Source organism: Hemiscyllium ocellatum, chromosome 11 (genome assembly GCF_020745735.1).
Source record: "Hemiscyllium ocellatum isolate sHemOce1 chromosome 11, sHemOce1.pat.X.cur, whole genome shotgun sequence".
NCBI classification, from domain to species: domain Eukaryota; kingdom Metazoa; phylum Chordata; class Chondrichthyes; order Orectolobiformes; family Hemiscylliidae; genus Hemiscyllium; species Hemiscyllium ocellatum.
In genome coordinates this window covers 2,897,974-2,923,889 of record NC_083411.1, presented here as the reverse complement: position 1 = coordinate 2,923,889, position 25,916 = coordinate 2,897,974, and the positions used below count along the sequence as shown (strand labels likewise).

The 25,916-nt window shown below is 45.1% G+C and overlaps 1 protein-coding gene across 6 annotated transcripts in view; it reads left to right on the top strand.

Moving 5' to 3' along the window:
* Window positions 1-25,916, top strand: part of fgf13a (fibroblast growth factor 13a) — a 745,108-nt gene that overhangs the window by 707,739 nt on the left and 11,453 nt on the right. For all 6 annotated transcript variants that reach the window (XM_060832388.1, XM_060832393.1, XM_060832389.1 and 3 more), the window contains one exon: window positions 14,453-14,651. In XM_060832388.1, the coding sequence (XP_060688371.1) occupies window positions 14,453-14,651 (199 nt within the window). The remainder of the gene's footprint in view (window positions 1-14,452; window positions 14,652-25,916) is intronic.

Genomic DNA, 25,916 nt, shown 5'->3' with positions numbered 1-25,916 from the left:
TCTATATGGACTTCAGTAAGGCATTCAACAAGGTTCCCCATGGGAGACTGATTAGCAAGGTTAGATCTCACGAATATAGGGAGAACTAGCTATTTGGATACAGAACTGGCTCAAAGGTCGAAGAAGAGGGTGGTGGTGGAGGGTTGTTTTTCAGACTGGAAACTTGTGACCAGTGGAGTGCCACAAGGATCGGTGCTGGGCCCTCTACTTTTTGTCATTTATATAAATGATTTGGATGTGAGCATAAGAGGTACAGTTAGTAAGTTTGCAGATGACACCAAAATTGGAGGTGTAGTGGACAGTGAAGAGGGTTACCTCAGATTACAACAGGATCTGGACCAGATGGGCCAATGGGCAGAGAGGTGGCAGATGGAGTTTAATTCTGATAAATGCAAGGTGCTGCATTTTGGGAAAGTAAATCTTAGCAGGACTTATACACTTAATGGTAAGGTCCTAGGGAGTGTTGCAGAACAAAGACACCTTGGAGTGCAGGTTCATAGCTCCTTGAAAGTGGAGTCGCAGGTAGCTAGGATAGTGAAGAAGGCGTTTGGTATGTTTTCCTTTATTGGTCAGAGCACTGAGTACAGGAGTTGGGATGATTTGGAGATGCTGGTGTTGGACTGGGGTGTACAAAGTTAAAAATCACATCACACCAGGTTATAGTCCAACAGATTTAATTGGAAGCACACTAGCTTTTGGAGCGACGCTCCTTCATCAGGTGATAGTGGAGGGCTCGATCGTAACACAGAATTTATAGTAAAAACTTACAGTGTGATGTAACTGAAATTATACATTGAAAAATTGATTGTCTATTAAGTCTTTCATCTGTTAGAATACAGTGATAGTTTCTACACGTGAAAGAAGTGAAGGAGTTGGGAGGTCATGTTGCGGCTGTACAGGCCATTGGTTAGGCCACTGTTGGAATATTGCATGCAATTCTGGTCTCCTTCCTATCGGAAAGATATTGTGAAACTTGAAAGGGTTCAGAAAAGATTTACAAGAATGTTGTCAGGGTTGGAGGATCTGAGCTACAGGGAGAGGCTGAACAGGCTGGGGCTGTTTTCCCTGGAGTGTCGGAGACTGAGGGGTGACCTAATACATGTTTACAAAATTATGAGGGGCATGGATAGGATAAATAGGCAAAGTCTTTTCCCTGGGGTTGCGGAGTCCAGAACTAGAGGGCATAGGTTTAGGGTGAGAGGGGAAAGATATAAAAGAGACCTAAGGGGCAACATTTTCACACAGAGGGTGGTACGTGCATGGAATGAGCTGCCAGAGGAAGTGGTGGAGGCTGGTACAATTACAGCATTTAAGAGGCATCTGGATGGGTATATGAATAGGAAGGGTTTAGAGGTATATGGGCCGGGTGCTGGCAGGTGGGACTAGATTGGGTTGGGATATCTGGTCAGCATGGACAGGTTGGACCGAAGGGTCTGTTTCCATGCTGTACATCTCTGTGACTCTATGACTCTATATACCAATTAACTGCCCTCTCATTCTTCCCCAGACAGTTAAACCCTAAGTTGCTCAATGTCTCCTGAAGACAAACCCCTCTTCCCTGGAATCAATCTAGTGAACCTTCTCCCAACTGTCTCCAATTCAACTCCATCCCTCCTCAAGTAAGGAGTCAGAGACTGTACACAGTACACAGTTCCAAGAACACCTTCGCCTCCCCACCCCTCTCTGTCTTCCACAAGGTCTGTTCCCTCTGACAGTCCTTGGTTCACACCACCCCTGCCACTAAACCCTCAGGAACCAGAAAAGATGCACAACCTGCCAGCACCCCACCCTCTCCCCTCCATCCAGGGCTCCAAACAGTCCTTCCAGGTGAGACAGAGGTTCACCTGCCTCTCCTCCATCCCAGTTCACTGCATCAGCTGCTCCTAATGTGGGCTTCTCTACATCAGGGAGACTGAACGTAAACTTAGGGAATGGCTCACCGAGCGTAACAGCTAGACCTGCAGGGGCTGACCGGACCTCCCAGTTGCTGACCAGACCTCCCAGTTGCTGACCGGACCTCCCAGTCGCTGACCAGACCCCCCAGTCGCTGACCGGACCTCCCAGTCGCTGACCGGACCTCCCAGTCGCTGACCAGACCTCCCAGTCGCTGACCGGACCCCCCCAGTCACTGACCGGACACCCCAGTCGCTGACCGGACCCCCCAGTCACTTACCGGACCTCCCAGTCGCTGACCGGACCCCCCAGTCGCTGACCGGACCTCCCAGTCCCCGCCCGTTTTAATTCCCCTTCCCACTCCCTTTCCAACAGGACCATTCTTGGCTTCCCCCCTTGCCGAAACAAAACATGGCGCCTATTGGAGGAACAACACCTCATCTTCCGCCTGGGCAGTCTACAGCCTGTAGGACTCAACATTGAGTTCTCCAACCTCCCTCCCCATCCCCCAACTCCCATCCCAGCCCCTCCCCCTCCCTTCCACTTCTCCCTGCCACCAACCGGATTCATTTCTCCCATTGACCAACTAGGTCATACCCTCCACCTGTCTTCTCCTATCACCACTTCACCACCTCACCACCATGCCCCACCAGCCCCTTTATCTGCTGCTCCCCCCTACACCCACCCCCCCATCCTGAAAAATGGTTACACCCAATACGTTGACTTCTGCACCTCCTGATGCTGCCTGCCTTGCTGTGTTCCCCCAGCCTCCTGCCTGTCCCTCCTGATGCTGCCTGCCTTGCTGTGTTCCCCAAGCCTCCTGCCTGTCCCTCCTGATGCTGCCTGCCTTGCTGTGTTCCCCCAACCTCCTGCCTGTCCCTCCTGATGCTGCCTGCCTTGCTGTGTTCCCCCAGCCTCCTGCCTGTCCCTCCTGATGCTGCCTGCCTTGCTGTGTTCCCCAAGCCTCCTGCCTGTCCCTCCTGATGCTGCCTGCCTTGCTGTGTTCCCCAAGCCTCCTGCCTGTCCCTCCTGATGCTGCCTGCCTTGCTGTGTTCCCCCAACCTCCTGCCTGTCCCTCCTGATGCTGCCTGCCTTGCTGTGTTCCCCCAGCCTCCTGCCTGTCCTCATAATACCCCAGATGCAGTCTCACTAATGCCTTGTGCAGTTACGGCAACACTTCCCTAAATTTATACTCTACTCCTTTAGCAATAAATGCCAAAATTTCATTTGCCTTCCTTATCCTCTGCTGTACCTGCATCCTAGCTTTCTGTACTTCGTGCACGAGGATACTAAGATCCCTCTGCACTGAAGAATTTGAAGGTTGTCTCCATTTAAGATGAGACTTGAATAGCGCTGTGTTGAAAATCAATGCAGCACAGAAGATGAGTCTATTCGGCCTGTGAGACCTTTTTTTGAAAGAGCAGTCTAATTCACCCAACTCTCTCCTGATCCTTTACTGCTGTCCTTCTGAGTGTTACTGTAAAAGCTTATTCAACCCCCACCACATTCAGGCAGGATGTTCCTGATAACAACCCACTTTGTGAGAAGATAACTCCCCTCACCTCTCCACTTGTGATTAAATTTGTGAATTACCATTGATGCTTTGTTTTGTGCATCTGTACTTCCAATGAAGAGATTGATGTATTTAAGATGACTTGGCTGGCACATTTCTTACACAGAAGGTGCTTCATGTGTGGAATAAACTTCCAGAGACAATCACCTGATGAAAGTGTGGCGTTCCGAAAGTTGGTGTGCTTCCAATTAAACCTGTTGGACTATAACCTGGTGTTGTGTGATGAATAGGACAGGTTTGGAAGGATATGGGTCAGGAATAGGCAGGTGGGACTAGTTTAGTTTGGGGATTCTGATCAACGTGAACTGGTTGGACCGAAGGGTCTGTTTCCATGCTGTATGACTCGATGACTCTGTGAGTGTCAATTGATTGGAAGCAAAGCCTGGTGTATTTTGTATCTGAATCTTTGGAATCCAATTTTCTGCATTTCATTTTCAGTTTTTTTAAATTGCAGAACAAAGTGAGTGCAGTGTGAGGCCTGTGAGCATTCAGTTGTGTTGTTTCTGAGTTAGCTGATTTGTGAGGTTTGTGTAGCCAGAGAGCTGAGTCACACAGTTTGTTCAAATTGTGCAAGGACAGAGGTTCTGCAAGGAGCAAGGCAGCAACTAATTCACAAGAGCATCTGGTTCAACCAGACAGAAGGCTGAGGCAGCGGAAAGAAAAAAACAGACGACAAATCAGACACTTGACTTCAGAAGATGATGAAGAATGTTTTGTGAAGTGGCAGGAGGCTGGTGTGAACTGAGCGAGACTAAGAGGCACCGTGGTGACAAGAAAAATAAAGTTAAACAGAAATTCTGGTAAAATGTAGTACAGAGACTAGAAACAAGAATGAGAAAGGTTCATTTGGAAAAAAATAATTAATTTCATATCATTAATAGGTGCAAAAGCAAGTTGCAAGAGGGATCCCAATAATTTACAGAGAGACCTTGATAGGTTAAGTAATTGAACAAAAGATTGGTAAATGGAGTATAATATGGGAAAATGTGAAGATGTTCATTCTGGAAGGGAGAACAAAAGAACAGAACATCGGTTTAAAACATTGATTTTAGTGAGAAACCTGGTACTGCTAACTCTAGTCAAAGCCTTCTAAGTGGGAAATAGTCAGCGTTTTCCACTGATTCAACCTTCCTGTATCATAGAGTAGAATCCCTACAGTGTAGAAGCAGGCCATTTAAGTACACACTAACTCTTCAAAGAATATCCCACCCAGATCCACCCCATTATCCTGCATTTCCCATGGCTAATCCACTGAGCCTGCACATCTTTGGACTGGGGAAGGAAGCCTATGCAGATGCAAGGAGAATGTACAAACTCCACACTGGCAGTCACCCAAGGCTGGAATCAAACCTGAGTCCCTGGTGCTGTGAGGTAGCAGTGTTAACCACTGAGCCACAATGCAGCCACTGTACTATCTGGCTGAATGATCAATCTTAGGCACTAGCATGATTGGTGAACTCCATCTACTTTGACTGGACACAACTAGGCTGTTTCCCAACCTGAGCTGGTTTCTGCGAAGTAGTAAAGATGCTGTTTTATCAGAGAAGGCTCTGCTACGTCCACATCACGTGTGGCTAAGCCGTACAGCTCGGTTCCTCTCTGGGGACTCCCTTACATTCTGTTAGGAGCTTTGTCAAGTCTCCCCATTCTTCTACATCTCAATTTAGCATCCTCATTTAGCATCTGTAATAGGTCTAATTGTTACTTTGTATTAGCAATCAAGCCCTAAGCTAGAGCTGTCACACTGGAGCTTGGGTTTAGTTGCAGACAGAATGATTCTCATCAATTAATGAATTACTGACATTGAGAGTGTGGACACAGAGGGGATTGAGGTCATGAGGGGCTGATAGAGTTGTAGCCAATCGCCAGCTTACCCCAATAAAAGCAAAATGCTCCAGATGCTTGAGATATGAAATAAAAGCAGAAAGTGTGAAAGAGACTCAGCAGCTTTGATGGTATTTGTGGGTAGAGAGGTTATGAGTCTGGTCTGGTGCTGCTGCAGAGTCCAATGGACAATGATACTATTGTATGGTTGAATTGCCATCTGCTTGAAGCTCTGCACATTTTTCAAATCAGTATTGGCTATATTTATGTCTATTTCTAATTTAAACTCTGACCTCTTGTGTATTTCTGTTTTCATCAGTTCTTCACTGATGTTGAGATCTTCAGTTGACTGGATCTTATATTCTGAAATTGTGACCAGATTAAGAACATGAGGGCATAGGTTTAAAGCAAAACCAGGAAAAGTTTTTTTTTCCACCCAAATGGTTTGGGTTTGGTATGTACTGCCTGAGAATCTGATTCAGTTGAGGTCCTCAAATGCTATAGTTGTTTGAAACCTAAAGAATGTTCAGTTTTACAGGAGAAGGTAGGAGAATGACATTAGGTGGAGTGCTCGATGGAAGAGCTGATGCAGATGTGATGGGCTGAATGGCCTCTGTTTGCATTGTAACCAGTGATTTTGTGAAATAGGAAGGTATGGAGTCTAACCTACTGAGCACTTTCTCATCAGAGAGAAAGAGGTTCAATTTGGGGCTTGTTTAATCCTCCATCTTTTTTCTCTGTGTCTCTCTCTCGTCTGCACTCATCAGTCTCTCGCAGCAGTGGTTTTGTTACAACATATTCTTGTGACACAACCTATTCTTCCTCTAGTTAGCAATCAAATAATTCACCAAACCTTTCCACTGCCCTGTGTGGACTTCAGAGCCATGTGCCTTGGAAAGGTGGTTGGACTAACACACAGGCTCTGGTCGATATGTTTGGAATTTGACGTGCTAACCAGTCCATTTCCTCCTGTCTCTGATACTATAATATGTTCTTGAGCCCCTCCTGGACACATACACTGTCTAATGCAAAGGATACCTCCCTCTGTCCTAAGCACATTTTCCTTGATTAATTTCTGAGGATCTTCTTAGTTAATGGAACTATGTCAACAGGCTGAAAACTTGTAGCCTCATTCAGTAAATAAATAAATTCCATTTCCTTGCCTTAATCGTCAGGATATCGATAACAATATGCTCTGATCATTGTTCTGAGGGTTTGTTAGCACCTTTCTTAAAACCCCTTGAGTATGGAAAGTTTAACTGTTACATTTGGACTGATCATAACTTCTGGAAAAGTTTTAAACCGTGTAGTTAGAATTTTGATCAGATCAGCTCTCCATTGATACTCCACATCAAGCTAAGAACTGGACTGACTTCTCGATCACTACCTTTAGCAGTGATTGTTCTCAAGGAATAGCACCTGGGAACATGAGCACCCACATCCACGTCACTAAGGGTATACTGATATTTCTTGACTTTAGCAGGTACAGATACAATGGGCCTCCTGCTCTGTCAAATTCTACAATTCTATTTGAAAGGGCTACACACAATCTAGTAGCTCCCTACTAAAGTACTAATTGAATGGCAGGACACTAGGAAGCTCAGAGGAACAGATGGGTGTGTCCACAAATACCTGAAGATGGCAGGACAGGTTAATAGAGTCATAGAGACAGACAGCATGGAAACAGACCCTTCGGTCCAACTCGTCCATGCCGACCAGATATCCTAAATTAATCTAGTCCCATTTGCCAGCTCTTGGCCCATATTCCCCCTAAACCCTTCCTCTTATCAAGCGCCGTACTGAAATCCATATACACCACATTAACCACTTTACCCTCATCCATCTGTTTGGTCACCTTCTCAAAGAACTCTAAGGTTTGTGAGGCACAACCTACCCTTCACAAAACCATGTTGACTATCCCTAATCAACTTATTCCTATCAAGATGATTATAAATCCTATCTCTTATAACTCATTCCAACACTTTACCCACAACCAAAGTAAAGCTCACTGGTCTATAATTACCAGGGTTGTCTCTACTCCCCTTCTTGAACAAGGGCACAATATTTGCTATACTCCAGTGTTCTGGCACTAATCCTGTAGACACTATTCCTGTCACTTTGTCATTACAGGATTGATGGGTCAAAGGGCTTCTGAATTGACTAGTTATAGGATTCTAAATGGTTCCTCAGAGACTGTGTGTGTGTGGGAATTGGAATGCTAGTACACTGGATTTCCTGTTGTCAGCTTTGTGACTCCTCCTGGTCAGTAAGAGTGTTTTATTTAACATGCTTGGGATTTTGGCATTCCTACATGCCATGACATTTGGATTCCATGGGCTCCCTTTAATGTTTTGTGATGATCTCTGTGTGATACCAATGTTTCATCCACTCCTCATCTGTAGGTCTTTGAGGATTTTTTCACTTCCTCAATCAGAATTCCATTTTCCATTTTATACCGTTCCTGAACTCCATCCCTCTATTTCATCTTAAGCTCGAACTGAATGAGCTCCTCTCAATATCCTGGCATCAGCTCACTGAACCTCGATCCAAGCAGACTTATCGAGATTATCCAAATCCCCATGGAAGGTTTCAGATGATTAAATCTCTGTCTCTACAGTCAACGTGACCTCTGATAATTGAATATTTTTTATCCATTGTTCAGGGCAGTACAAATAAAGGAAACACTTCCCTAACCTTTTCCTGCAACTACTGTTTTATTGACCTCAAAAGCCTTCAGGATCCATTGCTTTGATCAAATAATTCCCTTGGAGTAAGTTGGCTCTGTGAATGGGTAAACTGTAGACAACACCAACAGTATTGTTATAGATGTAAGGTCACTCTGAGTGAACTTGATATGGGGGTATATACTCCCCACTCATACTCCTCAACAAAAATTGAACATCCATGTAACTTGTTGGTAGAAAGGTTATGCTTTGCTCCAGCAAGAGGGTTTAAAGTTGCTTCTGTATCTCTAAAAATAACTATTTACTTGATTTATTTGAGAGAAAGTAATTACTTTTTTTTCAGTTGACAAGAATTCCCCATGCCTGTAAGGTAGTGCAGAGGAAGTCAACAATCTATCTGCCACGTCTATATATTTCAGTCAGAGCTATAATTCACTCTGTTGCATTCTTGATCTGACCTCCTATACTGATGGTACACCCCCGCCCCCCCCGCCACCCCTCACCATCGCCATCACCGCCACTCTCCCCACCACCACCGCCACTCTCCCCACCGCCACTCTCCCCACCACCACCGCCACTCTCCCCACCACCACTCTCCCCATCACCGCCACTCTCCCCACCACCACCGCCACTCTCCCCACCACCACCACCACTGTCCCCACCACCATCACCGCCACTCTTCCCACCACCGCCACTCTCCCCACCACCACCACCACTCTCCCCACCACCACCACCACTCTCCCCACCACCACCACCACCACTCTCCCCATCACCGCCACTCTCCCCACCACCACCACTCTCCCCACAACTTCAATCAACCCACACAAAGTTGTCCCACCTTGCGGCAATGGGGGTGCTTAAGCCCCTGGATATCAGGGACAGCAAAGGGCCAAATGGCCTCCAACTGCTCCTATTTTGGAAGTTCTCTATCAGTTCCACCCTTCAGGCCTGCAGAGGAGATCCTGGGGACATTGCCAGCTGTCCCGAACACTAGCCTTCCTTTCATACTCTCACTTTCTAAACTTCTCAGCTTTGTGGGAGATCTAGGAAAAGGGTTTGGATTTGTGGACCAGTTTGTAGTCATTGGTTATTTCGGCTTCACTTACTGTAGTTAAAACTATTCAGTTTTCTATGTGAGTTCATACAGATGGAGGGAGTACATTTTGAAACTCCTCAAAGAGAATGATTTTTCCGAAGTCTCATACAAGACTTGACCTTTAATGTCCAAAGGTCAAAGTTCTTTCCTGTCTTTACCTTTCTCAAATTCGATGTCATGCTGCCCAGGCAGCTTCCAATATTCCAAAGTTTTTGCCTGTTTGGGGTCCATCTCATACGTGTCACAAATCTGTTTGAATTCTGTCCCATATAGCATGGTGATAGTGCCACACAACACAGTGGAGGTTATTCTCAATGTGAAGGTGGGACTTCATCTCCATAAGGACTGTGCGGTGGTCACTCTAACCGATACTGTCATGGACAGGTACACCTGCAGCTGGCAGGTTGATAAGGATGAGGTCAGGTCTGTTTTTCCCTCTTGTTGGTTCCCTCACCACCTGCCGCTGACCCAGTCCAGCAGCGATGTCCTTTAGGACCTGACCAGCTCGATCAGTAATGCTGCTGCCCAGCCCCTCTTGGAGGTGGGACATTAAATCCCCCACCCAGAGGACACTCTGTGCCCCTGTCACCGTCAATGCTTCCTCCAAACGTTGTTCAACCTGGAGGCATACGGATTCATCAGCTGAGGACTTTGTGCATTTTGAATTATTTTTGTTAAATGTTGTTAGTTTGAGATGGGTCACTCCTGTTGCCTTCATGTCTTTCCCTAGAGAATGAAACAATTGGTTGATGACATTGGCAAGGAAAAATATTCCAGGATATAAATTATGTGAAATTTAGTTATGCAACTGACCCATGACTGACTCAGCAATGCACAATACATTGTGGAGAATGGGATGGAGTGATCTTCGTTCTGTATAATCAGGAAGAATAGGTGGCACCAAATGTGGTGATCAAATATCTATCTTTGATTACGTGAGCCTGCTTACTACTGCTGCTCACTGCGCTTGATTGGTCTTTTGTTGTTTCAGATTATTTTCACTTCAAATGAAGTCCTTAATTTTTAATAAGGGGAGAAAAGTTGTGTTCAGTTGTTCTGTGTTTGATTATGTGAGGCTGTTTGCTATTGATACTCACCATTTTATTGGTTAATGTGGGATTAGGGAGAGGTAAACAATTTGTTGGAAGATGCTGGAGTTGATGTCTGGGTTGATATGTGGATAATATCTGTTACACACATAGAAACCAAGACAGAAACTGTTGGAGAAACTCAGCGGGTCTGTCATCATCTGTGGAGAGAGAAACAGTTCATGTTTCAGGTTCAAAGACCCTTCTGTAGGTATCAATGTTACCTCTACATTACTCTGAGATAGAAAACATACAACAGTGAGCCAAAAGCCTGCTTACAACCCTGCCTGCATTTTATGCTGCAGGGTCATCCTCACCTGTTTGACACTATCACAGAGTCTAAATGACCCACCAGTGGTTTTTAAATTAGATTTTCCATGAAGCAATCAATCTCCAGAAAAGACCAGCGCTGAATATATTTTCAGCTCACAAACTATAATCTCACCCATTTACTACTGTGTGACAATTCCTGCCTTGTAATAGTTCTTAATTTCAAATGTCATTCTGCAGTCCTGCCCTGGATTCAAAACCATTCTGCTGAGTTGAGTGTGCCAAAATATCCAGAATGTCTGTAATAGAACAATATTATTTTGCTGTCAATCCCATTGGAAGCTGGAGTAATTGAATAATAGGTGTATAGAAAAGGGATGGAGAACAGTGTGTTTCCTTACAACAAGCAGTCATGAATCAATCTTTCTGTTGCCAGTGAAGATTGGTTTGATTTTGTTATTCTCTGGCTGTGATTACCTTTAGCCAACAGGCCTGTACTGGCTCCCTCAGCCTCTGTAATATCCGTGGATATTTTTCTGGATTATTCTTCAACCATGTGAAGGGAATCTGAGGCTAGCATCAAAATGGGGGAATTGAGGGGCTGATCCCTCTGCTCCCTGCCCATTCATGTATCTGTCTAGATACATCTTAAATGTTGCTATCGTTCCCGCCTCTACCACCTCCACCAGCAACGTGTTTCAAGCCCCCACCATCCTCATGTGTAAACTTAAACTTTTCCCCTGTCACTTTGCATGTCTCCCTTAAACCTTTCCCCTCTCACTTTGAGCTCGTGACTGCTAGTAATTGAGTCCCCCACTCTGGGAAAAAGCTCCTTGCTATCCACCCTGTCTATACCTCTCAGGATTTTGTAAACCTCAATCAGGTCCCCCCCTCAACACCCATCTTTCTAATGAAAATAATCCTAATCTATTCAACCTCTCTTCATAGCTAGTGCCTTCCATACCAGGCAACATCCTGGTGAACCTCCTCTGTACCCTCTCCAAAGCATCCACGTCCTTTTGGTAATGTGGTGACCAGAACTGTATGCAGTATTCCAAATGTGGCCAAACCAAACTCCTGTGCAACTGTAACATGACCTGCCAACTCTTGTACTAAATACCCCGTCCAATGAAGGAAAGCATGCTGTATGCCTTCTTAACCACTCAACTGACCTGCGTTGCCACCTTCAGGGTATAATGGACTTGAACACCCAGATCTCTCTGTACATCAATTTTCTCCAGGACTTTTCCATTCACTGTATAGTTCACTCTTGAATTGGATCTTCCAAAATGCATCACCTCACATTTGCCCAGATTGAACCCTATCTGCCATTTCTCTGCTCATCTCTCCAATCTATCTATATTTTGCTGCATTCTCTGACTGTCCCTTTACTATCTGCTACTCCACCAATTTTAGTGTCATCTGCAAACTTGCTAATCAGACCACCTATATCTTCCTCCAGATCATTCCTGTATATCACAAACAACAGTGACCCCATCACGGATCCCTGTGGGACACCACTGGTCACAGGTCTCCATTTTGAGAAACTCCCTTCCACTACTACTCTCTGTCTCCTGTTTCCCAGCCAGTTCTCTATCCATCTCGCTAGTACACCCTGGACCCCAGGCAATTTCACTTTCTCCATTAGCCCATCATGGGGATCCTTATCAAATGCCTTACTGAAGTCCATGTATATGACATCTACAGCCCTTCCCTCATCAATCAACTTTGTCACTTCCTCAAAGAATTCTATTAAGTTGATAAGCCATGACCTTCCCTGCACAAAACCATGTTGTCTATCACTAATAAGCCCATTGTCTTCCAAATGGGAATAGATCCTATCACTCAGTATCTTCTTCAGCAGCAAGCCTACCACTGACATCAGGCTCACCTGTCTATAATTGTCTAGATTATCACTGCTACCATTCTTAAACAAGGGGACAACATTGGCAATTCTTCAGTCCTCCAGGACCTCACCCACGTTCAAGATAATAATGTGGGGTTCTGTGTTCAAATCTTGTCTCTGCACTTGGGGTGAATTAAAATCCCATAGAGATCTGGGATTAAAAGTCTAATGAAGACCATGAATCAATTGCCAATTTTGGGGGGAAACCCATCTGGTTCACTAATGTTCCTCTAGGGAAGGAACCTGCCACCCTTACCTAGTCTGGCTGATATGTGACTCCAGGCCCACAGCAATGGGGTTGACTGTTAACTGCCCTCTGGGCAATTAGGGAAGGGCAATAAATGCTGGCCTAGCCAGTGACACCCTCACCCTGTGAATGAATAAAAGGTAAATTGCCCCGATCCATTTTTGTTTTCTCTGGACTGAAGAGATTCTAAATCTCCTGTTTGTATTTTTTTTGTACTTCAACACTACTGTCATACAGCAGTAGTGCTGCCCTGAGCCACCTATACCCTCATTTCTTTAATATTTCCTCACAATGTAGCCCTTGAAGTGCAGTTGAGTAACAGAGCCTTATTGAGTCAGTGGGTATGTCTGGGTGGAAGGGTACTCTCCCATCCCTCTTTCCTTTGACCAGGTCTAAAGGCTAGTTTGCTTTATAGTGCAGAGGAAGGCCACGAATGAGTCTGGACGAGAAGAGGCCCTAAGTTTAAAAGACGTAGCTTATTGCATGATAGCTATCAAGTACACATTGCATTAGCTGGCTAAACATTGCTACAAAATGTAATGATGATACAAACAACGCAGTAATCCCCTACAAGCTCCAGAGCTATTTTCCCAATTTCCTGACCCCCAAGGTGAGTCAGTTAGGTGGTGCTTAATGTCATCTCCAAAAACTAACCCTTAAAGGTTAACCTACTACAACAATTATAACTATGACTCTATCCACCACCCAGCTGCTCATTGATTCTGTCAAGTAGAATGCTGGGGAGATGTGTGGGAAGAGTTGTGGGGTCAGGTTGAGGGTGGGGAATTGGAATGGCTGTTGTATCCCTTGGCTCTCTAACTTTACCAGTTGTGTTTCCCCATCTTTTGAGTGGTACTATCAAAGTTTATTGAGAGGAATCTCCTTTGTGGAATTTCAGATCTTTGAGATCCTGTTAATGTGTTAGGACCTGAGTGACTGACTGTTTTTTAAAGAATGACCTTGTTGATTCAGATAGAGCTTGGGATAGACAACTATCAAGCTGGAACTGAACCAGATATCCAATACTTCTGGTGTGGCTCAATAGTTTCCTGGAGTGTCCAGATCTCCCCCTGAATGGGAGCGATAGGAAACCATCCCACCCAGTGGTCATTGGGTTTATACCCTGGGTAGTTAAGAGTAAATTTGGATGGGAGTCTGAACTTAACACAATGTGTGCACTTTGCTGCCGCAGTGTCATGTTAAAATGACCTGTTTAATATGGGATGGGAGTCACATACAGTCCAACCCGATAATGGTCATAAAGTTCCCTGACTTGAGGATATGAATGAACCAGTTGGGTTTTGTAAGAATCCACCAGTTTTTACAGTCATTTTATTTCAATTTATAAATCTATTTTATTATTTGCTGTGGTATATGATTTAGACAGTTGGTTTAAATAATAGTGATAACAAAAAGAGAGAGATTGCATTCATGTAAAGCCTTTCACATCCCACTCCATTCCAGTCAATGTACTTTTAATATGTAGTAATTATTGTTACATCGGGACATGTGACAGGCAACCACCAATCAGCAAGGCTGTTGGGAAGAAGTGGATACACAGCCAGCGAGACCAGAATGATACAGATATGTGAATCACAGCACGAGGCCATTCGGACCCTCGAAACTACTCCTCTGTTTGAGAAGATCACAACTGATTTGATTGTGACCTCAATACCTTTCTGCCTGCTCGCCCTCCCCCCTTTAACCCCCTCATTCATTAAGAATCTATCCAGCTTTACAAAGGATTCACTGGTTCAGGGAATTCATTCCGCGGTTGCATCTCTGTAGAGCTCTGATTTGAATGAGCCTCCTTCCTTAAAGAGTAGCAGCTTAATGATTATTGTGTTTTTTTCCTTTCTTTCTGTCACCAGGAACACTTCACACCGGAATGCAGGTTCAAGGAATCGGTATTTGAAAACTACTATGTGACCTACTCGTCCATGTTGTATAGACAGCAACAGTCTGGAAGGGGCTGGTACTTGGGACTTAACAAGGAGGGCGAAATCATGAAAGGAAACCACGTGAAGAAAAATAAACCAGCAGCCCACTTCCTCCCCAAACCATTAGAAGGTAATCACTCAACAAAATTCTTGGTTTTAACTTTCATTGTGAGCACCTGGAAACAGGCAATTAACCAGATATCAGGTTCATCTTTAATCTGGCTGATATTTGTTGAGAAGAATGATTGAATATTGTAGGGATGCTATGGGAGCTACAGTTAAGAGGAGCTCTGTGCTAGCATTCTATTAAAGTCTTAATTACCTGTTTGCTTCCTGACATCTGTCTGCTTCCTCTTCCAATCCAGAACCTACTCCTTTTTTAAATCACGGGGCATGTTGCACCCCAGCAGTCACCGGCAATAAGCTGTTTCCATCTCTAATGCGTTGAAACGTTTTTGTCTGCATCCCCTCACCTTAAGTTAATAATCCTTCTCACGAGTTTATCAATCAGTACAGACGGTCAGACACATTTTATCCTCTCGAATCCATCCTTTATTTCCAGACATTTAAGAATCCTCGAGGGAAAATGAAAGTCTCCATTTCTCTTTACACTTTTGTCCATGATTCTAAGAATTGGGACAAGGGGACATATCCCAATGTTCAGTGAAATTGTGATCAATCTGTGTCCTAATGGCTCTGCATTCAACCCCTATCCCTTCACATATGCAATTGGCAAAAATCTATCCATCACAGATTTAAGACTAGATCGAGCATTAACGGCAGTTTGCTAAGGAGAGTTCCTCTTCCCCCACAATGTTGTGTGTGTGGAATTGTTTCTGAACTGTATTTTGAAATGACCGTCAATCGTTCTGCTGAAACTTGGCTGGAGCTGCCTCTTCATGACTCACATATCGAGCTTCAATTCTGAGAATCATCATTTTCCACTTACCATAGCTCAAACAACGCCAATATCATGAGGATACCAAATTCCAGGTCCTCTTTGCCTTGTTTTCAGCACAGGATTTTAAATTAGTTTCCCTCGAGCAAGGGATTGATAGTTGGGGGTTAACAATAGAGCGAGGTACTCTCTAAGTCAGTAACAATCAAGATTTGGAAACAGATTTTTGTTTCTTCATTGTCAATGGGTCAAAATCCTCTCAGCATTTTGAGTCTGTCTACTCCAGGAGGTAGACTGAAAGGTAACAGTGTTGCTCTGGGCCCAGCTCCCACCCTGAGTCCATTCTCAGCCCCAGATCCAGCGAGAGATCAGCAGGTGCACCCCTGACCCCTGACCAGAGCACTGCAGCACACCCTCTCTGAGCGCCCCTGGGTTATTGAGACCTGACCTAGCCCCCTGTGCCTGATAACATATGTATTACAGCAGCTCAAGCAGGAAGCATACCACCACCTTCACCAGGGCACCTGGTGGGACAATTAATGCTGGCCTGGTCAACGATGCCCACACCTCATGTGAGAGAATGGAATGAAACCAGAGATGGACTCTGGATAGTGTGAACTCATTGGGCCAAACAAGAATTCCTTTGAAGGACCAAATTACTGCAGATGCTGGAATCTGTCCTGAAAACAACAAATGCTGGAGGTCACAGCGGGTCAGACAGCATCCTGGGAGAGGGAGCAAGCCCCTAGACCTTGTGCCCGACCCACTGTCATCTCCAGCAATTGCTTTGAATTTCCCGAAACAGTAGCTGTGGCACCTCCTGCCTTCCCCCACCTTCAAAATAGGAGGCAGGACGTTGGCTAGTTTGGCTCAATCAAAATGAAATGCTTTGAGAAGCACTAAATGTCATTTGTTTCCTCACTTGCTCAGAGTGATTAAAGTAGCTCATTTATATTCCATGTCACTTGATCTGCCGTCGGTCTGATTGATGTTCTCACTAACTACTAGGAATAGAAGTGAATTACTGTAACATTTTTTGGGATGTGAGGTGTTCCCAAATAAATGGAAAAGGTTTGACAGGTACTGAGCAGGTTAGACTAAGGAGAGGAGAAAGTGAGGTCTGCAGATGCTGGAGATCAGAGCTGAAAATGTGTTGCTGGAAAAGCGCAGCAGGTCAGGCAGCATCCAAGGAGCAGGAAATTTGATGTTTCAGGCATAAGTCCTTCATCAGGAAAGGCTCATGCTCTCCTGATGAAGGGCTTATGCCCGAAATGTTGAATTTCCTGTTCCTTGGATGCTGCCTGGCCTGCTGCACTTTTCCAGCAACACATTTTCAGCTTAGACTAAGGAGAGCCAATGGATATTACCTATCTGAACTTCCAAAAGGCATTTGACAAGGTGCACACAGGAGGCTGCTGAGTAAGGTACGAGCCCATGGTGTTAGAGACAAGTTGCTAGCATGGATAGAAGCTTAGCTGTCTGACAGAAAGCAGAGAGTGGGGAAAAAAAGGTTTTTTTATTCAGAATGGCAGCTGGTGACAAGTGGTGTTCCACAAGGCTCAGTGTTCGGATCACACATTTTCACATTTTACCTTTAATGCCCCAGATGAAGGAACTGAGGGCATTCTGGTTAAGTTTGCAGATTATGTAAAGATAGGTGAAGGGACAGGTATCATTGAGGAGGTGGGGAGGCTGCAGAAGGATTTGGACAGGTTAGGAGAGTGGGCAAAGTGGCAGATGGAGTACAACGTGGGAAAGTGGGAGGTCATGTACTTTGGTAGGAAGGATAGAGGCATGGACTATTATCAACACGGGGAGAAAATTCAGAAATCTGAAGTCCAAAGACACCCAGGAGTCCTAGTCCAGGATTCTCTGAGGTAAACGTGCAGGTTGGGTTGGTAGTTAGGAAGGCAAATTCAAGGTTGGCATTTGTTTCAAGAGGACGAGAATATAAAAGCAGGGGCGTACTTCTGAAGCTTTATAAAGGTCTGTTTGGACCAGATTTAGAATATTGAGAGCAATTTTGGGCTCTGTGGTTGAGGAAGGATGCTCTGGCCCTGGAGCGGGTCCACAGGAGGTTCATGAGAATGATCCCAGGAATGAAAGGCTGTGAGGAATGTTATTTATTTGGAATGTTGTCGATGAGGAACATTTGAGGTCTCTGGGACTATACTCAATGGAGTTTAGAAGGATGAAGGGGAATCCAATTGAATAGTGAATGGCCTGGATAGAGTGGATGTTGGGAAGATGTTTCCATTGGTAGGAGAGAGAAGGACCTGAGGGCCTTAGAGTAAAGAGAAGACACTTTTAGAATGGAGATAAGGAGAAACGTCTTCAGCCAGAGAATGGGGAATGTATGGGGTTCATTGCCACAGAAGGCAGTGGAGGCCAGGTCATTGAGTGTATTTAAGACAGAGATAGATGGTTTTTGATAGTCGAGGGGATCAAGGGTTACAGGGAGAAACTTATCAGCCATGATTGAATGGTAGAACAGATTCAATGGGCCGAATGACCTGATTTCTGCTCCTATGTCTTCTGGTCTTATGGTCTTATTTTCACTGAACCCGCGTTGGACCGCAGCGTTCTGCATTCAGCACAGAGTGTCTCAACCCTGCAAGTTAGATTTCAGAATTTCAGAATATTTGCAGTGAATCTTTCTGTTCAAAGAATGAACATGTTCTTACTCAGCACTTTCCATAAACTCAGCGTCTCCTAAACTTCTTTAGTTTAATTTTGATGTCCCTGCTATAGGATAGATATGAAACTTGAAAGGGGTTAGAAAAGATTTACAAGGATGTTGCCAGGGCTGGAGGGTTTGAGCTATAGGGAGAGGCTGAATAGACTGGGGCTATTTTCCCTGGAGCATCAGAGTCTGAGGGGTGACCTTATAGAGGTTTACAAAATCATGAGGGCCATTGGTAGAGTGAATAGTCAAAGTCCTTTTCCAGAGAGTAGCAGAGTCCAAAACTAGAGGGCATAGGTTTAAGGTGAGAGGGGAATGAATTAAAAGAGACCTAAGGGGCAACCTTTTCACAAAGAGGGTGGTTTGTGTTTGGAATGAGCTGCCAGAGGATGTGGTGGAGGCTGGTACAATTACAGCATTTAAAAGGCATTTGGATGGGTATATGAATAGGAAGGGTTTGGAGGGATATGGGCCAGGTGCTGGCAGGTGGGACTAGATTGGGTTGGGATATCTGGTTGGCATGGACGGGTTGGACTGAAGGGTCTGTTTCCGTGCTGTATGTCTCTGACTCTAAAACCAACTTGTAGTTAGTCACTTTTGTCATGCAGAGTAGGTTTCCAAACACAACCTCATTAGCATTTATTTGAGCTGATGAGTTACTCTGCCTTCTCAGTGATTTGGTTTAAGATGTTTAATATTGGTCAGAGAGAGTTCCCTGCCCTCTCTCAAGCACAGAGATGGGATCTCCTACCAGCACAATGACAACTTGCATTCATCTAGCACCTTTTGATGCAGCAAAATGTCCCATGGTGCATCCCATGGGAGCATTACCAACTTGCCATTGGGACGGTTGGTTCAATCTTGGTTGGTTCAAGCCACGGAGAGAATTGCAGAGTTTGGGGCTGAGATCAAGAGCAAAACAGCCTTGGTCTGTTCACCAGTTAAAGTCCGGGATCCATAGAGGCCAGAATGAAAGAGGTCCAGGTATCAGAGGGGAGAGGGGATGTCTCATGTCACACTGATTGGCAAAGGGAAGATCATGGAGGAAATTGAAACAAGAATTATTTATTTGATAAAGAGCCAATGTAGGTCAGTGAGGATTGAGGTGAGAATTAGGATAACGTTGGATTATTTAATTAAGCTGAAAGTTAAATAGAGAAGAAGTGGGGAGTCAGGAGCTTTGGAATTGTTGAACATGAAGGTCACAAATCTTTAGCAGCAGCAAATCTGAGGCAGTGTCGAAATATTTAAAAGCTCCTCAGACAGCACCTTCCAAACTTACAAGCACTTCCATTCAGAAGGACAAAGGCAGCAGAGACATGGGAACACCACCCTGTCCGATCCACTCACCATCCTGACTTGGAAATATATCACCGTTCCTTCACTGTCGCTGGGTCAAAATCCTGGAATTCCTTGCTTAAGGGCATTGTGGGTCAACCCACAGCACAGGGACTGAAGCTGTTCAAGAAGGCAGCTCACCTCCCACCTTCTCAAGGGGCAACTAGGGACGGGCAATAAATACTGGGCCCAGCCAGTGATGTCCATGTCCCACAAATGAGTAAAAATATGCTAAGAAGATGGAAGTTGATAACGTTGGTATAGGTATGGATATGTGGTCTGAACATATCTTCAGAGAAAATGTAATAGCACAGTTGTGATTTCAGTTGATTCAGATTTTTGATTTTTTGGTTTTAAACGTTCTAATGATTAGTTTATTGATCTTATTGTCATTTGGCCTTGAGAAGGTGATAGAACATAGAACATTACAATGCAGTACAGGCCCTTCGACCCCTGATGTTGTGCCAACCTGTGGAACCAATCTGAAGCCCATCTATCCTACACTATTCCATTCTCATCCATATGTTTATCCAATGACCATTTAAATGCCCTTAAAGTTGGTGAGTCTACTACTGTTGCAGGCAGGGCTTTCCATACCCCTACTACTCTCTGAGTAAAGAAACGACCTCTGACATCTGTCCTATATCTATCACCCCTCAATTTAAAACTATGTCCCCTTGTGCTAGTCATCACCATCTGAGGAAAAAGGCTCTCCCTGTACACCCTATCTAACCCTCTGATTATCTCACATGTCTCAATTAAGTCACCTCTCAACTTTCGTCTCTCTAACGAAAACAGCCTCCAGTCCCTCAGTCTTTCCTCATAAGACCTTTCCTCCATACCAGGCAACATCCTAGTAAATCTCCTCTGCACCCTTTCCAAAGCTTCCACATCCTTCCTACAATGTAGTGACCAGAACTATATGCAGTATTCCAAATGCAGCCGCACCAGAGTTTTATACAGCTGCAGCATGATCTCATGGTTCCGAAACTCAATCCCTCTGCCAATAAAAGCTGACATACTGTATGCCTTCTTAACAACCCTAGCAACCTGGGTGGCAACTTTCTGCTCATCTATACTCCCAAGAATCTTCCCATTAGCCCAGTACTCTGCATTCCTGTTACTCCTTCCAAAGTGAATCACCTCCCACACTTTTCCACATTGAACTCCATTTGCTACCTCTCAGACCAGCTCTGCAGCTTATCACGTCCCTCTGTAACCTGCAACATCATTCGTCACCGTCCAGAACTCTACTGACCTTACTGTCATCCACAAATTTACTAACCCTGCCTTCTATGCCGTCATTCAGCTCATTTATAAAAATGACAAACAGCAGTGGACCCAAACAGATCCTTGTGGTACACAACAGGTAACTGAACTCATGCGATGGGATGCAGCATTTTTTTATTCACCATAGTTGAGATCTGGGGGAGAGTTTGGAATTGTTTGTTACAGTGTAGGTGGATCGCATTGTCATCCTTCTGCAAAGTAACACCCTGCTCTGAGTGATGGTGAATACGTGCATTTGATTTTGGTCTGTTGCTAGCACTGGTGGTTGTAAAATTGTTCGGATCAAAAGAGCCGGAGATACCCAGCACCGAAGCTGCCAAGCATTCGAGGGCGTCCTTTGTTAAAAATGAATCTGCAGACTGTAACAGATTCCTAACTTCTGGTTTAAGTGTGTAGAAACTCTGAAGAAACTGAATGTACATTGCCCTTTCCAAAACACTCTACACTCGGGCAGCTTCACAAAGCTCTGCTTGATACAATGGTCAGGTTATCATTAGATTTCTCAGATTTTGTCTTCCCTTCCTCTGTCCTTTATCTTCTGGATCTGTCGTTGGACATTAGCCTTTGAATGTTTGAATGCTACTTTCTTGACATATTTGTGAGCTTGAGTGGTGCTGCCAAGCGATGAAGGCTGCCCAGCCTTGCTCCTAGTGAGCCTTATGTTTCAGGTAGAGAAGAAGATGATGGTACAGGGAGAAAATCAATGGTCTCATAATCCAGAGGGCTAGGCTCATGGTCTGGGGAAGTGGGTTCCAATCTTACCAAGGGCAGCTAGTTAAACTTAAATTCAGTTAATAACTAAATCTAGCTTGTCTGTTGTAATGATGACCATACTGACTATGTTTGCTTAATGTAAAACTAATGTCCTTTATGGAAGGAAATCTACCATCCTTACCTGCTCTGGTCTATGTGTGACTCCAGACCCACAGTAATATAGTTGACTGTGAAATGACTGAGCAAGCATTCATGGGAAATTAGGAAAGAACAATAAATGCTGGCCATCCCGATGACACAACACCCCGTGAGCTATATACGTGACATATATCTTTAAAAAAGTACAGTTTATGTCCCAGATACATATTGAATGCCAACGTCATGTATGTGGGGTATATGTGACTCGTGTATATGGAGCATGTCCTGAGATGTTGGTGCTTGGTATCCAACATAGAGGTCTTTCAGAGAAAGCAGCAAAATGAAGGCACAGATAACTCTCAATGTAGAAGTCCAAGCAGGTATCAATATGTTGTTAGTAAAATAGAAATCTGAGTCATCATGAGGCAAGATGTGTTTAACAATTGTTAATCCCTCTTATTGGCATTTTGCCATCTCCTAGCGAGAAATGCACCAATCTGATTGTCAAAAGTATAAAAGATGGAGTGTGTTGGCCCTGATTTTGAGATGAGCCTCGCTAGTCTTCCTGTTCAACTTTGCCACACACCTCCCCATGAGCCATGTCACTCAGAGTTCCATTAGAACGTAGAACACAGAAAAGTAAAGCACAGAACAGGCCCTTTGGCCCACGATGTTGTGCCGAGGTTTAATCCTAATGTAAAATATACCAACTTAACCTACGCACCTCTCAACTCATTGCTATCCATGTGTATGTCCAACAGTCACTTAACTGTTCCCAATGACTCTGCTTCCACCACCACAGCTGGCAACGCATTCCATGCATTCACAACTCTCTGCGTAAAGAACCTTCCTCCGACATCTCTGCTATTACTTCCTCCTAATATCTTAATACCATGGCCCCTTGTGCCAGTCAATCCTGCCCTGGGGAAAAGTCTCGGGCTATCGACTCTATCTAGGCCACTCATTATTTTGTGCACCTCGATCAGATCTCCTCTCTTCCTCCTTCTCTCCAGAGAGAAAAGTCCGAGCTTAGTCAACCTCTCTTTATAAGGCAAGCCCTCCAGGCCAGGCAGCATCCTGGCAAACCTTCTTTGCACCCACTCCAAAGCCTCTATCTTTCCTAGAGTAGGGTGACCAAAACTGGAAGAAAGTGAGGACTGCAGATACTGGAGATCAGAGCTGAAAAATGTGTTGCTGGAAAAGCACAGCAGGTCAGGCAGCATCAAAGGAGCAGTAGAATCGACGTTTCGGGCACGAGCCCTTCTTCAGGAATTCCTGAAGAAGGGCTTATGCCCGAAACGTTGATTCTCCTGCTCCATTGATGCTGCCTGACCTGCTGCGCTTTTCCAGCAACACATTTTTCGAGCAGACATGGACACAATATTCCAAGTGTAGTCTCACCAGGGACTTGTAGAGCTGCAGCAAAACCTCACTGCTCTTAAACTCGATCCCCCTGTTAATGAAAGCCAAAACACCATATGCTTTCTTAACAACCCTATCCACTTGGGAGGCAACTTTGAGGGATCTATGTACTTTCACGCCCAGATCCCTCTGTTCCTCCACACGGCCAAGAATCCTGTCTTTAATCCTATATTCAGCATTCGAGTTCGACCTTCCAAAATGCATCACCTCGCATTTATCCAGGTTGAACTCCATCTGCCATTTCTCAGCCCAACTCTACATCCTGGTAGGTAAAAACAATGGCTGCAGATGCCGGAAACCAGATTCTGGATTAGTGGTGCTGGAAGAGCACAGCTGTTCAGGCAGCATCCGAGGAGCAGTAAAATCGACGTTTCAGGCAAAAGCCCTTCATCAGGAATACAGCTCTACATCCTGTCTCTGTCGCGCTGCAGCCTACAATAACCCTTGTTACTATCAACGGCACCTCCAACCTTTGTCTCATCTACAAATTTACTAACCTACCGCTCAACCTCCTCATCCAAGTCATTGATGAAAACTACAAAGAGCAGAGGCCCAAGAACAGAGCCCTGCGGGACACCACTCAACACTGACCTCCAGGCAGAATACTTTTCATCTACAACCACTCTCTACCTTCTGTCAGCCAGCCAATTCTGAATCCAGATAGCCAAATCTCCCTGCATCCCATACTTCCTGACTTTATGAATGAGCCTACCATGGGGAACCTTATCAAATGCCTTGCTGAAGTCCATATGCACCACATCCACAGCTCGACCTTCATCGACCTGTCTGGTCACCTCCTCAAAGAACTCAATAAGATTTGTGAGGCATGACCTGCCCCTCACAAAGCCATGCTGACTGCCTTTAATCACACTATGCTTTGCCAAATAGTCATAAATCCTATCCCTCAGAATTCTTTCCCAAACATTGCTGACCACAGACATAAGACTGACTGGTCTGTAATTGCCAGCGATTTCCCTATTACCCTTCTTGAAAAGAGGAACAACATTTGCCTCCTTCCAATCCTCCGGTACGACTCCTGTGGAGAGTGAGGAGGCAAATATCCTCGCCAACGGCTTAGCAACCTCCTTTCTCGCTTCCCGGAGCAGCCTAGAGTCTGTGCATTGTGTTTCCATTGGCGTAGCTAATGTCTCTAATGGATAATCAGTCTTTTTCTGAGGGTGGAAATGTCAATTACTAGGGGACGTAGGTTTCAGGTAAAAAGGGCTACATTTAAAGGAGATGGATGAGGCAGGTTTTTACACTGAGGGTGGTAACTGCCTGGAATACACTGCCAGAGGAGGTAGTGGAGACGGATACAATAGCAATATTTACGATGCACCTTGACAGATACAGTAACAGAGACACGGACCCCCGTGCAGAGGCAAGATACAGTAACAGAGAGACACGGACCCCCGTGCAGAGGCAAGATACAGCAACAGAGACACGGACCCCCGTGCAGAGGCAAGATACAGTAACAGAGACACGGACCCCCCGTGTAGAGGCAAGATACAGTAACAGAGACACGGACCCCCGTGTAGAGGCAAGATACAGTAACAGAGACACGGACCCCCGTGCAGAGGCAAGATACAGTAACAGAGACACGGACCCCAGTGCAGAGGCAAGATACAGTAACAGAGACACGGACCCCCGTGCAGAGGCAAGATACAGTAACAGAGAGACACGGACCCCCGTGCAGAGGCAAGATACAGCAACAGAGAGACACGGACCCCCCGTGCAGAGGCAAGATACAGTAACAGAGACACGGACCCCCCGTGCAGAGGCAAGATACAGTAACAGAGACACGGACCCCCGTGCAGAGGCAAGATACAGTAACAGAGACACGGACCCCCGTGCAGAGGCAAGATACAGCAACAGAGAGACACGGACCCCCGTGCAGAGGCAAGATACAGTAACAGAGAGACACGGACCCCCGTGCAGAGGCAAGATACAGTAACAGAGAGACACGGACCCCCGTGCAGAGGCAAGATACAGTAACAGAGAGACACGGACCCCCGTGCAGAGGCAAGATACAGTAACAGAGAGACACGGACCCCCGTGCAGAGGCAAGATACAGTAACAGAGACACGGACCCCCCGTGCAGAGGCAAGATACAGTAACAGAGACACGGACCCCCGTGCAGAGGCAAGATACAGTAACAGAGAGACACGGACCCCCGTGCAGAGGCAAGATACAGTAACAGAGAGACACGGACCCCCGTGCAGAGGCAAGATACAGTAACAGAGACACGGACCCCCCGTGCAGAGGCAAAAGGGTTTTGGTTCAGAAAGGCATCATGTGTCAGTGCAGGTTTGATGGGCCGAAGGGCCACTTCCTGTGCTATACTATTCTTTTGTTTCTTTATATCTCCATTTGAAAAGGTAATGTTCGGTCAAGTTTATATTTGTAACAGACATTTTCAACAATCCTGCTCTTCATTATTTATTCACCATATTGAGTTGCCATAGTGTTCTCAGGAATGCAAAAGAATAAATTCAACTGTCAGCTCAGATCCCATTGAACTAACATGTAAGTAAGATTTATGTCAAAATTGCTAAATAGAAAGAGACCATTTGACCCAACAAATCTCTGCAGGCCTTCATTCTTGGTAATCTGATTCCTTGCTCATTCCCAACAAGCAACTGATGTACCCTTTCCTCAACCCAAACTAATGACTGACTTGATATAAAATCAGATTTACTGTTCCCTCTGTTGAAGCAGGCCATTCATCCCCTTAAACACATTCTCTCATTCCATTAGTTCATTGTCAGTCTGTACCTTACCTCTGCCCATCTGCTTTGGTGCCATTAACCATACCCAACATAAATCTTCCAGACAAAAAATTCACTACACAATTAGACCGCATGACAAATGAGGAAACAATAATAAAGCAAGGGGTCATATGTTTGAAGTTG